General features: G+C 30.1%; 1 protein-coding gene across 3 annotated transcripts in view; it reads right to left on the reverse strand.

Moving 5' to 3' along the window:
* The window catches only part of LOC129989973 (circadian locomoter output cycles protein kaput-like), a 147931-nt gene that overhangs the window by 20315 nt on the left and 111004 nt on the right, over nt 1-16612 (reverse strand). For all 3 annotated transcript variants that reach the window (XM_056098114.1, XM_056098113.1, XM_056098115.1), the window contains exons 4-7: nt 3746-3915; nt 2325-2407; nt 1608-1697; nt 352-451 (exon numbers count right to left, since the gene is read on the reverse strand). In XM_056098114.1, the coding sequence (XP_055954089.1) occupies nt 352-451; nt 1608-1697; nt 2325-2407; nt 3746-3915 (443 nt within the window). The remainder of the gene's footprint in view (nt 1-351; nt 452-1607; nt 1698-2324; nt 2408-3745; nt 3916-16612) is intronic.

The raw sequence follows: 16612 nt of genomic DNA on the forward strand, positions 1-16612 counted from the left end.
TGAGAAATCAATTTCAAAGACAAAATTTACCATTTAACCTGGTAATGACTACTTAATTATGGACTAAAGAATAAATGTATTCATAAAAAGAAAAGTTTTACAGAAAAATTTTAGTTTTTACTATAAGTATAACCAAATGCTTGTTGAAATGCTATATAATATAGTTCTATCTAGCATAAGGTACAAATTTTAAATATTTTTCAGTTTATACTTGTTTCAAGTTATAATAAATACATTTGAATCTCTGGTTCAGTTTTCAAATTTAACCATTTCACTGACATTCCTTATAAGTTAATAACTGGTAAAAGAAGTAGCAAAAATAGTGATACAAGATATTTTCTCAATAATTACCTTTTTTATATCGAGAAATAACAGAACTGATTTTCTTTTCAAAATGCGAAATTTCTTTACTTGGTACGTAGTTGTAGATAGACTGCCCCATAAAGTCAATCTGATTAAATAAAAAATAGAAATACAAGAATGAATTTTAAATACCAAGTAATAATAACAATTTGAAAAACATTTTAAAATTCAAAAGGGAATCTAAAATATCACACAAGATACTTCCCAGTTAGAAATTTTAAAATACATTAAGTACATGGTGGGATAAAAAATGCAATATCTCAATGAAAAAATAGTTAATATTTTATAAATATACGATAATATTTCAGAAAAATGTTGCATTAAGAAATAATTAAAACAATGGAAATATACAAGATTATTGATTCAATTTCATGTTATATATCATTTTTATTTAATATAGAGCTATATCATATAGAAAGTTAAAAAAAAAAAAAAGGGGGGGGGATTCATAAGAAAAAGTATTTAAGTAGTTTATATAATCTGATATGTGTTAAGAATAATATCCGATATTGATAAAAAAAATGAAAAATGCTACACATTATATACTACGCAACTTTGAATTAATAATGCAACAGTTTGATAACCATTATGAAAGTTTTATTTTAACCACATATTAATTCACATAGAATAACAAAATTCACTATGATCATAAAAATATTGTTCTGAAACAAAGAAGTTAACATTCATTGATATTTTAACTGAAACAAAAAAAAAAAAAAAAAAAATTGAATATTAAAGGAATGAAAAAAAATTCCTGTATTTTAAGAAATAGTATGCATATATATTAGAAATCAATAACCTTCTTCACATATAATAATTTTGATGCAATAATTTTCAAAGAGTGAGAAATGAAATTTCAAATTAGATGCTGATGTCAATTTGCATATAATGGAATTTTTGGGATTATATTATATTATATATTATCATGATTATATAAAGGAAATGCAAGACTATGAGGAAATAACATGAAAAAAAAAAAAGGGAGGAAAAAATTCTGCTTTGAATATAAATTTTCTTTTCATAGCAGAGGCATTCTTAATTGCTATTTATTTCAACATATATAGCAATTTATTTCAACATATATAGTTTCATAGCACATTTTTAAACATTTTTTTATAACAAACTGTTAATTACAATAAAATTTTATTAAATTTCTCTTCATTTTTTTATTTTGATGTTATATTCAAATTTGCTGATAAAAATAAATTACATTAATACACAACATATCTTGAAGTATCACTTACATTTTGATACCCAAGAAATTCTTCTACTGATTTTGAACAAAAAACAACAGTTCCAGCAAAAGTAGTAGCAACGATAAAACCTCCCATATTCTGAAAAACATAATCAATTTTTGCCAATCAATCAATATATTTTGCATATTCCTATCTTTATGCATTGAAGTTGACAATATAGTCAATACATAATGCATTTACTTTAAGAAGAAGAAGAAAAAAAATCTTGAATTAGATTACTCAAAGTTTTTTTTTTCTTTTTACAAAACACTTTTTATTTACTATTAAATTAAATGATGCATGACAATTATTTAGTACACAAATTCTTAATATATATTCTTTTATAACATATAAAAATGAGTTTAAATCAAAAAATAATATATCAGGGATTATTATTTTTTGAGGATCAGGGATTATTATTAAGGTTAATATATCAGGGATTTTAAAACAAAATTCCATTTACAACTGAAGTTTCTGTGGTAATACTTATTGTCAATATTTTCTCATTATAAATAATTTATCACACTACCATTCCTCGAAAAGGATAAATTAGAGGTACAACTACAACTAACAATTCCAATTAGTGATATCAATTAAAAATTATCTGTTACTTCTAGAGTTAAAATATGAAATGGGGAGAAAGGTTGGGATAATATAGTGGTATTCACTTTCAGACAGCAAATTTTACCTTTTTAATTCTTACATTTTACTGTATTTTCTACTCACTTTTTCTAATATTTCTAAATATGATATAACTGAAGATGGCAAAACTGAAAGTTTGCTCTTGAAACGTGCTGGATTCAAACAACCTAGAAGAGAAATTATGAATACATTATTTAAAACCAAATAATCATAATAGAAATATGAATGTTAAGGAACTACAAAATTTTCACTGAGAATAATTTATTTTCATTCAAAAAAAGTCTTCTACAGGTTAAAAAAAAAAGTTAAAAATACAGTCTGTTTAAACAATTTTATTAATAACAACAATTTCAAATTAATTATCTTAATAATAATAAATAAAAAAAACCCGATATAATGTTGTAATTTCATGTTATTAATAAAAATATTCTCAGTATTTAAAATATGATAATAGATGGCGCTACGGTCCACATAAATCGAGTAGAAATTAGAAACAGTGCAACGGTACCTTCGTGTCATCTTTAACTGAAAGAATAATTTCAAGTTTATGCGTGTTCGATGGTTAGGAGCAAGGGTATTGCACCGGAATTAGCCAATTTAGTCAGCAAACTTATTACATAAAGCACGCAAATTGAAATAGGAGATATGCATGAACTGAAAAATTGCATATTATCAAGATATCTAATGTGATTAAGGTGACTTTCACCTAATTGATTTTCGATGGGAATCTTTCAGTACATATAACCACTACAAAATTTTAATTTTTGATTTTAGAATATAAAAAATTGAATGCATGCATGCAAAAGAAAATGTTTAAAGTATCGTCAATGAAAAAAAAAAAAAAAAGAAAAGAAAAAGGGTAAAGTTTTTTTTGGAAATGGTATTCTTGATTATATAATGTATATTTGATTATCGGCCATTATGAAAATTATATGAGCTATATTGAAACAAATTTGAATTGTGATTAAAAGAGGAGAGTAATACCAGAACCTATACGGCACTCTTATTTTCCATACAGCACTTCATTCAGTATGATTCTTTCATTCATGGTTCTATGGCAGTACATACGCCAATGAAATGGGATTTTATAATCTTCAATCATTAGGACTATTTCGTATTGAAAAAGCATTTAATTCTTTTTGTCATTTAAAAGAATCAGTTTTCATTCTTTATATCCACTCCAAAAGAAGAGTATTTTTTCCTATCAGAACGCTACCGATTATTTAAAAAATGGAAATGTATACTAACCGAATTGTAGTCAAGTAAAAAATTCTTTTTGTGAAAATAAAGTTATGCTGGCATGCAAATGCTGCCCTTTTAAAATAAATAGCCACTTTTTATAAATCATTTCATTTTTATTTCATCATCAGGAGATCATTTTCATATGCATCCGTGAATTTGTTGCAGTTATAAACAAGAAGAACGGAGCACGCCCTGAATGAATATATCAAGTTCATTTGCATATAATAGAATTATTTGATATGCAAAGAGTTTGTGTTACTTACTGATGTTGAGTCTCATATGGGCAGCTGCTAATCTCAGCACACTAACTTTATCAACAGGTTTTGAAGAATTTTTCACCATAGGGACCAAAGTTGCCAGTTCATTAATATAACCATTCAGCCGGTCTCGTCGCTGTTTCTCGGCTTGATTTCGCTGAAGTCTGACCGCACTACTGAAGAAGAGACAGAGAGAAAAAAATATTCATTACAAGAACGAGGAATATGAATAATGCAAATTTTGAGCACCAAAATTACGAAGACAAATGGAAATGTTTCTTTTTGCTTAAGCAAATAGAAAATTCCCCTGCTTAAGATTTTTTTTTTTTGCTTAAGCAAAAGGGAATACTTATACGAAACAAATAAAGATCCATTTTCTATAATAATTTACTCCTCGATCACATACAAAAAGCATTAGAAGAAATTTGAAAATTATGACATTCCATTATAGTTAGCAACATAAATTAACTACTAGTCGCTTCTGATGACCAGTTAGTTCGATAATATTAATGACTTTTTAAGACTGCGAAATAATGTATGGAATGCATTTTTTTTAAAATTTCATCTCCTTATTTGATACGACCTGCCAAACATGAATTCAACTGAAAGCTTACTACAAATTAAAATAATTCCTCTCGATAAACTGAAAAGGAAAAGTAGATTCCTTTTCATCTAACTTACTGTTTTCAAATTTCTTTCAATCCTTACGCAAAATCCAGTAGGAATGGTCTAACCACAAATAAACTGCTAGTCGTTTCCAGAGCCGGCCTTCTCTATAAAGGGGCCTGGGTGCAAGAAGCAATTTAAGGGCTTAATTTTTTGTGGAGGGAAAAAAAAAATCACAAACCCGAACATATATTATTAATTCATGTTTATTTAATGCGTGATTTTGTTTTTGCTAATACATCAATTACTTCAGAAAAATTACAATTTTCTGCAATTTCTTTTTTGATACTTAATATAAGCATTCTGAATGAATGCTTGAAATAATTTATTGATAGCGTTAATTTTGGAAAATATTGCAAACCATACTATTAAACATTAAATAAATGGCATTCCTTGTATTGCACCCAATAACCTTTTAGCGTTCGGGTACCGTTGTATTATCGTTACTCACATCTTCTAGGACATTACAAGTTTGTTCAAACCGAGTATACACTGCTTTAACCGACTATCTTCCCAAAGAGTGTCACATAATGGTTTAAGAGTAATGTTTAAATGCTTTTGTGACCTATGTGCTAAATAATGCACAATTCTATTTTTAGAATTTATTATTTTGTTTATACGATCCATTAGCACAGGATCGTATTTACTTAATAATTCGATTAAACTTTAAAAAAATTCCATTGTTAGGCGCATCTATTTTTTTGTGGGTTCCTCGAAGTAGAAGATTTATACACACTAAAAATATAATCACATCTACAATTCTTTGAGTCGTGCCGTTTCCTTACTTATATTAACTTGATTTGTTTTATCAAGTCCAACATAAAGTCGTTTTAGTAATTCTTCCCAAGCAATAAACGAATTAAAATGACAACTAAAATGCTCATGATCTTGGATTACAGTTGACAGTTTTCTTCAGTTATCATAGCCACCTATAAATTGTGTAGTTTGGTCATTTCCTCTTCTTTTGGAAAACAATGTACAACAAAAACAAAATACGAAGTCTTGCGTTTTTGAATAAATTAACCTGCTGCGAAGTTGGGTTTCACCATTTGGCATCTTATTTAAAGAAATAAGTAATTGGAAAATGATCTACCTTCAGTACTTTTAGCATGACCTCCTTTGTGTCGTACAGGTCCGTTTTTAACACAAAGCATTCTAAATTTATCAGTTATAATACCTGGCCATAAACTAGGATTATTTATATTCTCTTGATGATAATTGTTATTGTCATTTCCGTCATTATTTTCTGATTAGGTCATATTTCTATAAGCACACGGTTCTTCAACAAATTTCATCGTTTCAACATTTTCATTGCAAGGCTATGTAGTTTACTATATGCTATACTATACGCTATTACCTAGAAGATGAGGCAAACTGTAAATCTACTTACCTTATACTTATAATATTTTGCACACTTGCACTAGACTATAATATATACTGTAAACTTGGTATATTTCCAAACCCATCGACTGCTCCATTTAAACTTCTTCTTTAATTCTTTTCATTCCGGTCGTGGCCGGTGAAGAAGTAATGCAGTTTGCATTGTTAGGAGTTGATAGCTTAATTCATCTTCGTTTTACTTTTTATTTCAACAACATAATATAAACAAACAAACAGATGCAAATATAAAATATATTACATTAGATGTAGAAAAAAGTAGAAGTGATGATTATAGATGTAGAAAAAAAGTAGATAGTGATGATTAACAAGTCCATTTGAAACCAGCCTCATCCTCGACTTCTGGACGCCCCTTGCACCCAAAAGTAGCGCCGCTCTGTCTTAACATGTCCGATGGGGATTTCTTATTCATAAATGACCCCCTCCCCCCTCCCCTTCATTATAGGTATCACTGCGATCGTTGCCTAACAACGGCGTCAGTCGACGCTCAGCCAGCCACGTGACAACAAACTTGTATACTTTCAGAATGTGTAAACACTATTATTGTTCAGAACACTTTAATTCTTGATCACGGTGCCCCCCCCCCCACCGGCGCACAGCATCCACCGCAACCCCAGATGGCCGGCCCTGGTCGCTTCTGATGAATTGTTAGTTCGATAATATTAACGACTTTTTAAGACTGCGAAATAATTAATGGAATGCATTTTTTTTTTTAAATTTCACCTTTTTATTTGATACGACTGTCAAACATGGAATTCAACTGAAAGCTTACTACAAATGAAAATAATTCCTCTCTGTAAGCTGGAAAGGAAAAGTATATTCCCTTTCATCCAAATTACTATTTTCAAATTTCTTTCAATCCTTACACAATATTCAGGAGGAATAGTCTAACGAAGCACCCTTGCATACCTTCCAATTAATTGAAGACTTTGGGCAGTGAATGTCTATGAGAATTTATTCGTTATATTATCCGAATTGTGCGAGTTTAAATATGACATTGTTTAATAAATATAATTGCAAGTGACAATATATTAAGCTTCCATCGTTTAACTTACTATATTGGCACTATTTTTTATATTTTTTCTCTAATGTAATATATTGTAAATATATTTCGGTTACGTGAACGTCTGAAGTTATAGTTTACAAGAAGAAAGAAAGGAAAAAACAAGCTTGTTTTGGCAACAGAGGATGACAACCTTCCCGTTTTATCAATAATAATAAACAGAGCTTGCTTTCATTTTTATTATAACTGCAATTACACACACACACACGGTGCTGCCGAATTCGACCGACAAATTCAGAGGGACGACAGTAGGCATTAAACGGATAAAGAATCCCCATATAACGTTTAATAGATGAAAACGCAAAAATGCAGAGTCGAAGAACAGTTGGAAACTGTAAAAAAATTAATTAAAAAAGATGGTGTTTTAACTATGAATTTTTTTTTTTTTTAAAGCGAAAGCACATTTTTAAAAGTTTATTTTTCATGCTGGCAGCATGCGGATTTAATGATCTAGGGGGTCGTAAATTACTGAAAACGAAAAACCAGTTTAGAACCCATATTTGCAAAAATATTAAAACATGAAAAAAAATAAAAGTTTGAAAATGTACGGAATTTTATATTCTATAATTTGATATAAGTGTGTAGTGTGAGAAGTGGGGAGTTTTAAAGAGATACTCAAAACTTAAATGGGAACCAGAAAACATCGCTGCAACATCAGTACGGATGTTCGCAGAGAGTGATATCAAATTCGAAAGACAAATTCAAAACAAGAACAATAGACCTTAAGTAGATAAAAAAATTACCCGAAAACACAGGGTCACAGGTAACATTTATTCAGTAAAAATCGCAAAAACAGACGTCGGAAAGAAAATGAGTCTGGTGAAGAGAATGGCCCTATGAATGCGATGATCAGGGACAAGGTAATCGAAAAGAAGCCTTCTCGTATGTCAATTTTTCATGCGTTCGAGAAAAATAAAAGCAGCGAGCAAGTATTCATTAATGAGCATTGCAGAATTGATGGTTTTTAAATTTCATTTGCAAATAACAAGTCGGATTTCATTAATGTAATTAAAATGTGCTGGTGCTCCAGCATGCATTAACCAAATGTTCTGGCATACAGTTGTCGGTGTTCCCTGCAGTAAATCCAGAGGAACGTGCTGGAAGAAAACAAGGTACTTTGTGCCGCTGAGGCGTTCGGGAAGAAGATAAGGTCCAAATAGAAGACTCTGCCCGGATTTAAATACCAAACTTGTGTTGTACGTTCGACGAGACAGTGATATGGGGATTTTCGAATTACCGAATATTCGCATTGTGCTTGTTGAAGACATCTTCTCTCGTAAAGCAGGCTTCATCTGAGAATAAAACTATCAGAAAAGTGTGCATCTTCCTGTGTGGCATCAAGCATCCAGCGTGCGAACTCCAGTCGATTTGCGATTTTCACTGAAAAAAGTTGCATGTGACACTATGTTTTCGGGTAATTTTTCGTCTACTTAAGGCTCATTATTCTTGCTTTGAATTTGTCTTTCGAATTTGACAACGCTCTCTGCAAATATCGGTACTGATGTTGCAGCGATGTTTTCTGGTTCCCATTTAAGTTTTTCTTGAGTATCTTTAAAACTCCCCTCTTCTCGCACTACACATATCAAATTATAGAATATAAAATTGCGTACATTTTCAAGCTTTTATTTTTTTCAAGCCTTAATATTTTTGAAAATATAGGTTCTAAGCTGCTTTTTCGTTTTCAGCAATTTATGACCCCCTAGATCATCAAATCCACATGTTACCAGCATGGGGGAAAAAAAAAAACTTTTAAAAATGTGCTTTCACTTTTTTTAAAAAAAAATTCATGGTTGAAACACCATTTGTATTCTTTTATTAATATTTTGCAGTTTCCAACTATTCTCCGACTCTCTATAGTTTTAAGATTTTCACCTATTAAAAGTTGTATGGCGATTCTTTATCCTCTTGATGCCTACTATCACTCCTCTGAATTTGTCGGTCGAATTCGGCAACACCCTGTATATTATATTATATATGCAGTTTGATGCCATGAAAAAAATTCGAAAATTTTCTCTCAACTTAAGATTAATGAATGAATTTTTTTTTAAATCTCCTTTGATAAGTTTAGAATAAAAAATATTTTCTCGCACCGGTTACAAATTGACACCTTTAAAAATGTTATGATAATGGAATTTCCTTTTTGCTTTTCGAGTTAGATTTTTTGGTTCCAATTATCATAATTCTTGTTTGTTACATTTTACATATTCTCAGAAAAATGAAAACTTTTAATTCATCATAAAATTTATTATTTGGAAAAAATTCTATTGCATTTAAATTTAACTACATATTACTGTTGGCAAATTTGGCATTTGATATAACATGGTTAAATGCTCGATTCCGGAGGCAACCTTGATTTTCTATAGAAAAAGATTGTCTATTTCACATAAATATCAATTCATATTATTCAATCATATTATATAAGATGCAATTTTAAATAGCTCTGTGTATCAAATTAATAGGTTTACAATCAGCAAGCCAATAATCGAATGAATAAGGTAGTTGCTAAAGACAACTCCGACTAATTACGTATATTCATTAAAAAAGAATCGTTCCAAACAATATCGAGTAATGAAGCACATTTAGAAACATTAAATTATCATTCGCAGAGGTTAAGAATAACGCATATAAATAATTTTTTAAAAAATTAAAGCAAAAGTTAAAGCCTGAAGTGGGGAAATAAAACAGAATTTCGTGGTCACATTTTTTGAAGATCACAATATTTCATACTTTTTATGTAATGTTCAATACTTTTTATCACAACAAAAGGACAACCTACTTATTCCAAAGTTAGACAACTGGATTCCAAGCGATTACATATAGCAAAACAGGAATTTCAATACATGTTAGAAAATGATATTATTGGACCATCTAAATCAAAATTATTATATTGGACCATCTTAATCACAATGGTCCAGCCCTCTTCACATGGTGCCTAAGAAAGATGGTTCCTTCCGACCATGTGGGGATTTTCGACGTTTGAACGCTCAAACCATACCAGATCGTTACCCTATACCTCGATTAGAAGATTTCAACCACATTTTAAAGAATACTCGAATATTTTCTAAAATTGATTTGCATAAAGCATATTTCCAAATTCCGATTAATGAAGCTGATAAGAAAAAAACTGCTATTATAACACCCTTCGGCTTGTATGAATTTAATGTAATGAGTTTTGGTTTGCGTAATGCTCCTTCCACCTTTCAAAGATTTATCAATGAGGTATTTAGAGGACTAAATTTTGTTTTCCCATATTTAGACGATGTTTTAATTGCGTCGACTACAGAAGAAGAACACGTAAAACACTTAAAATTAGTTTTTGATAGATTGCAAAAATATGGATTGAGACTTAATATTTCTAAATCTATTTTTGGAGTTAAAGAACTGGAATTTTTAGGATTTTTAATTACAAGTGAAGGATCAAAACCTCTTCCTGAAAAAGTTAAAGCAATTCTGAATATTAAACTGCCAGAAACTATTCATCAACTACGGACTTTCCTTGGAATGGTTAATTTCTACCGTCGTTTTTTGAAGAACGCCGCTAGTACTCAAGCCATTTTACACGAATACTTAAAAGGAGCAAAGAAAAAAGATAATCGGAAAATAACTTGGAACAAAGAAGCCATTGAGCAGTTTGAAAAATGTAAAAAAGATTTGGCAAATGTTGCTGTGCTATCTGACCCAAATCCTGAATTACCTCTTTCATTGTGCACAGATGCTTCCAATACAGCAGTGGGTGCAGTTCTACAACAACTTGAAAATGGTAGATGGAAACCAATTGGATTTTTTTCCAAGAAGCTTAACCACGCACAACAAAATTACAGTGGATACGATCGGGAACTTCTCGGAATTTATTTATCCATTAAATATTTCAAACATATTCTAGAAGGAAGAAAATTCACAGTGTATACTGACCACAAGCCATTAATCTACGCATTTTTGCAAAAATCCGATAAAGCATCTCCACACCAAATTAGACAACTTCAATATATTTCAGAATTCACAACAGAAATTAAATACATTACAGGAGAAAGTAACGTGGTAGCGGATACTTTATCAAGAATTGAGGAAATTGCCTTAATAGATTATGAACTAATTGCCAAGGAACAAGTACAAGATGATGAATTTCGAACCTGTCAAATATCTACAAGTTTGTCATTTAAAAAATATCCCCTTCCACCTGGAAAATATTTATGGTGTGATACTTCAACACAGCATATTAGACCTTATATACCAAAACATTTTCGCATGAAGATATTTCATCAATTTCACGAATTGTCCCATCCGGGAATTAAATCAACAGTAAAATTAATTTCTTCAAAATTTATATGGCCAAATATTAAGAAAGATGTCCAGCAGTGGGCGAAGTCGTGTATTCCATACCAAAAGTCTAAAATAACCCGCCATACAAAATCAGTATTGGGTGAATTTCAAAAACCATCAGGAAGATTTCGAGAAATACATATCGATATTGTAGGTCCACTACCACCATCAAATGGTAACACCTACTGTCTAACATGTATAGATAGATACACGAATTGGATGGAAGCTATTCCGCTGGAAAACATCTCTGCGGAAACAATATCAAAAGCTTTTTATAACAACTGGATAGCAAGATTTGGAGTACCTTGGAAGCTTATTACTGATCGCGGAATCCAATTTTTATCCGAGATATTTCAAAATCTGTCAAGAATCTGCGGCATTAAGCTTTCCTATACTACAGCCTATCACCCGCAGTGTAACGGAAAGGTAGAAAGACTACATAGATCGATAAAGGCTGCTTTAAAAGCCCACAATAATGTATCTTGGAGCGAAACGTTACCAACAGTACTTTTGGGTTTACGAACTGCGATCCACGACGATACTAATTATACAATAGCAGAAATGATGTATGGAGAGAATATCAAACTTCCTGGAGAATTCTTTGATGCAAATATACCACATATGTCACCAGGAACATTTGTAAATGATTTACAAAATGTTATGGAATTGATGAGACCAAAAGAAACTCAACAAAAAAGTCATCCAAAAATATTTGTGCACAAAGATTTAGAATCAACTTCTCACGTTTTCCTTCGCATTGATAGAGTACGAAAGCCACTCGAACCCCCTTATGAAGGTCCATATTTTGTTATCAGCCGTACACCAAAATATTTTACTCTGAGGATAAAGAATAAAGAAGTGAATGTAACTATAGACAGATTAAAGCCATCGTATCTACTACCACAAGAAAATCCTGAAGAGCAGCTTGCAACTCCAACTTGTGTGAAGATTACACCTGCGTCCCAACCAGCTAAGATTCAAACCAAGGAAACTGTATCTCAACCTGATCTTAAACCAGCCTTAAGACAATCTCGAACTGGTAGAATCATTAAGACGCCATTGAGATTCAAAATTTAAATGTTGACTTTTTTTCCTCCTTTATGCTACTACTAAAATATTTACTTCCTACTTTCTAACGTAACGTTCGTTACTGGTAGGGGAGTATATGTTGCGGCATAAATCGTAAATCTTTTATTTAAAAGTAGCTAACGATTATTTTAATAATTATAAATTTTATTTTGTAAATAGTTGTAAAATTCAGATTGGCAACAGTGATACTTTTGGAACTTGTTGTTTAAAAACGATGCTAGAATGTTGAATGAAAATAAGTTGATGTAAATTTGATAATATTATCTATATGTAATATTTAGTTTTATAGTAAGTTTGTCTGCATTTTATTTTTGTTGATGCACAAACACAACAAAAGTATAAAAAAAATGAAGAAAAAAAATACCTTTTTAGAATTAAACTGATAATTATAAAAATGACTCGTTTAAGTCTATGAAAAAAAAATACAAAGTAAGCAAGATTTTTCTTTTGAATTTCCAACCATTCCAAATTACCAGATGTGGTCGTTTGCTTCCTTTAACCTTTATATCGTTCAGTTAAGTATAAAATTAAGGCTAAAGTTTTAACAAAGATATTTAAATAAGAATACAGTATCTATTTCTATTCCGCTATGGTTTTGTTACATATCCATGAAATAAATCCTTAAAGTAATAAAACGAACTGAAAGATTAATCAGAGGGGGGGGGGATCATTATCTGCGTGCCATAAATGCTTGTACAAACGCTGTAAAATAAAACGCTTTAATTCTAATTCTTCCATTTAAATAGTTCTACCGAATGAAGATAATTTTCTTTTATATTAATAATTAAACAATCGCTTAACAAAATAAAGGCCTTAAAAGTTTTTATAGAGAAAATAAAAACAATTTTAAAGTTGAAAATAAAATGTTTTATATTGATATAAAATGAATTTTCTGAAAAAGGCGCCTTCAAACTGGTTAATAGTGATTTTTAACTATTACCTACTTTAAGTCATAGTACTTAACTGTTGACACTTCACAAAGAAATATTCGCTTAATATCAAAACAAAACTAACATATTTATGAGATATCTTGCGTATGTATTTGCATTTTTCTTTTACAATTCCGTCGTGCACAAAGCCAGTGTAAGCACAAATGTGTAAATTTATATAGTTAAAATGCTTCTTTATTCATTGGACTAGAAGAAGAACAACGAATCAATGATTTGAAAAATAAATAACTTGAAAAAAATAACCGTCTACAGGAAAGTTATCCTAGTATATATATATATAAATAAGGGCAGGGAGGGGGAATGGAGTTTTGATATCTTTACTTGCCATGACAAATATTATATTGCTACTGAAAAAAAAATCTGTATATTATTCAGCGTTTCAATATTTCATCTAATCTTCACCATCCCATGGTCAATTGTGGCGTAAATGCGTCAAGAATGACCGTGAGAGGGCAAATTTGCATTCTATCTCGGACTCCGCGTCTATTAGGTCGGACGCCAGCAACGTGCATCTAATTTTAATGAGCAGAATTCAAAACACGAATGCCCAATGGCAGCTTAAGATAAAGCAAAGTATTCGGAAAAATATACACTTAATGAATAATAACATTTATATATGACTATAACAATACCCACAAAAACACACGTACAACCTGCATGACCCTTTGCTTTCAAATTTGGAGAGAGAACAATCTTAAACAATTGGTTTCCAAGCCAAGGATTATGCACGATACTTTCAGTCATTTTTACGAGAATTAAATAGTTTAAAAAATTATAAAAAATAAATCTTTTTAGGAAACTTCTTCCCTCAAAAAATTAACGATAAACAATATTTAGAAGTATAAGGAAAGCATAAAACGATTTAACTCGTTTTTAACGTAATCATTGTTTATCAAGTTTATTTTTTTTCCCAAACAAACTTGACAAACATTATTAAAAACATGTTAAATCGTTTTAATCTTTACTAACAGTAAAAGAGAAGATGCGCATATATGTGTCTATTGGTATTCCAGTAGCCATATCATTTTACTAATTAAAAATCGAACAAAATTCGTCGTTTCTATGCGATAAAATTTATAAAAATATTATAGAATGAAAATTATTAAAAAAAATATTTTTAAAAGAGCCACAATTCAGATGTTTACATTAAATTTTAAAAAAATTTATGTATATTTGCATAATTTTTAACATTTCATTGTTGCAATGAAATTGAAATGGATTTGACTGTTTCAAATATTTTATAGTGTTTATTTCCACTGCTAAAAGCTAAGGAAGAGAAATCCAGTTTATTATATAGTAGAGACTAGATCCAGTTTATTCGTAAAAAACAAAACAGTAAAGTTAGAGTACTACATAAAAAAAAAAAAAACACGTGCAATTCGAAAAGCAGATAGATTAAGCAATAGAAAAGCAGATAGTTACGCTTTTTAATAGCACTATGGACGTAATGCGGCTTGATTCTATTAGGAAGTCTCGTATACACAATAATAAGAACAATGTAAGTGTATAACACAGCTTTCATGTCTGTCACAACTTGTTGCCTAAAAATGCTTAATTGAACGAGTCATTAAGACTAAATGATGTATAAAAGATTCAGTTGAAATTTTTCTCAACCAATTATCTCAGCGAACACCTGGCAATTAGGATTTGGAGATCGTCTCATCGTTCTTAATGAAGTTATTTACAATCATTACTTCATTTCAGTTAACAATTTATCAAAATTAACAAAATTTATCTTTTTTTCCTGGTTATCATTTATAAAATACGATTATTATATCAAAGTTTTGAATGGTACTAAGAATTTTTATATGAAATAAAAATTTAAATTGTGTGTATAAATTGCAGTCCCAAACATTGAAGTGAGAAAAATCATTAAAAAAAAATAAAGTCATAATGCAGCTAACGTTCTATTTCGACGTACGCGCATGTTTACTACATCTAAAATAATCATATGAATTATCCATTCTAATTTTGATTATGAATTCACTTTGAGATTATTCATAATCAAAATATAAGATACACATATCAATGAATTTGTGTATTTTCTCAATGATTTAAAAATTTTAAACTGAATTATCTTTATTTTTCTTTACCCTTTCTGGGGCCATGGAAAGTGTGCTTCCCTCCAAATCCATCACTCTTTGTAAGAAGTCTATGGAGGTTGGTATAAGCTCTGACAAATTTTTCAATCAGACGAAAACTTACAACTTCATTTCCTTGTCTCACACAAAATGGGGCGTCTAGATTTGTTACTTAATTATTAATCAAAATAATTAATTAATCAAATTAAATTTATCTAATAAGTTAAATAAATTACTTTTCTTAAGTCAATCTCAATTCTAAAAATATTTTAATATACCATGACTAGAGAAAAAAAAACAGCCTTTTAAAGGGTTAAGCGCGATAACTTGCTACAGACCAAGGCATTTTCTCCACGTTTTTCCCATCTACCTTATCTAGTGCAATAGCTCTCCAATTTTTCATTTCAATTTTAGCTCTCAATTCACTCCTATTTTTTACAGATCCTTTTCAGACTTTCTAATCAGCAGTATTTTCCTCTTCATCATTTTTCCTTTATTCTTAAAAGGTTATTTGGGAATGCATCAACATATCTAGATATATGATCTAACCATTTAAAAAAAGATGCTTTTATTCTTTTAAAAATGTCGGGTTCAGCAAGTTTTAATATATACCCTGATTATATACAGGATGATCGGTAAAGTTCTTTTAAGTCCCTTAAAGTAGTCTTATATCCAGGAAAGTAATGTGTATCTATTGTAAAGTGGCAGCCAGGTTACAGCAGCACCAGCGGCGAAACAAGGTACAAAAATAAGTAATTTTAAAAAATAAAGGAGATTGGCCAAAAAGTCCATTAAGAAATATGTGCACAGTACTATAATAAAACCGAAAAATATACCTTAATATATATTTATTATTATTGTCATTGTTTACTTTCTTCATTGCTTAAACTTCACTTCGTTGTTGCATTTATTCTGAAAAATTGTGCGATAATACCGAACAATACATTTAAAAAAAAATTTATACGAACCCTTTTTCTGATCACAGAAATTCGTAATTTTAATCGCAAATATCTGTTGGTTTTACTGATAACTCCATGTAACTATTAACTGTTATTAAAAAATGTACGCTATACCATAGTATTAAAGACTTTTTGTGCGATCTCCTTTATTTTTTGTTAATTCCTTATTTCGCTGCTAAGGACGACGTAACCTATCACAATAAATTCAACAAAATCACTTTATTATAGGCACACGTAGCTTCTCTGGATATACTAGACGTTTTAAATTTAAAGATCTTAAAAAGACTATATCACCCTACATAATTCTCTATAAGTTTTGTTTGATTGAGCCACATATCTTCCATAAA

Source organism: Argiope bruennichi, chromosome 2 (genome assembly GCF_947563725.1).
Source record: "Argiope bruennichi chromosome 2, qqArgBrue1.1, whole genome shotgun sequence".
Taxonomy (NCBI): domain Eukaryota; kingdom Metazoa; phylum Arthropoda; class Arachnida; order Araneae; family Araneidae; genus Argiope; species Argiope bruennichi.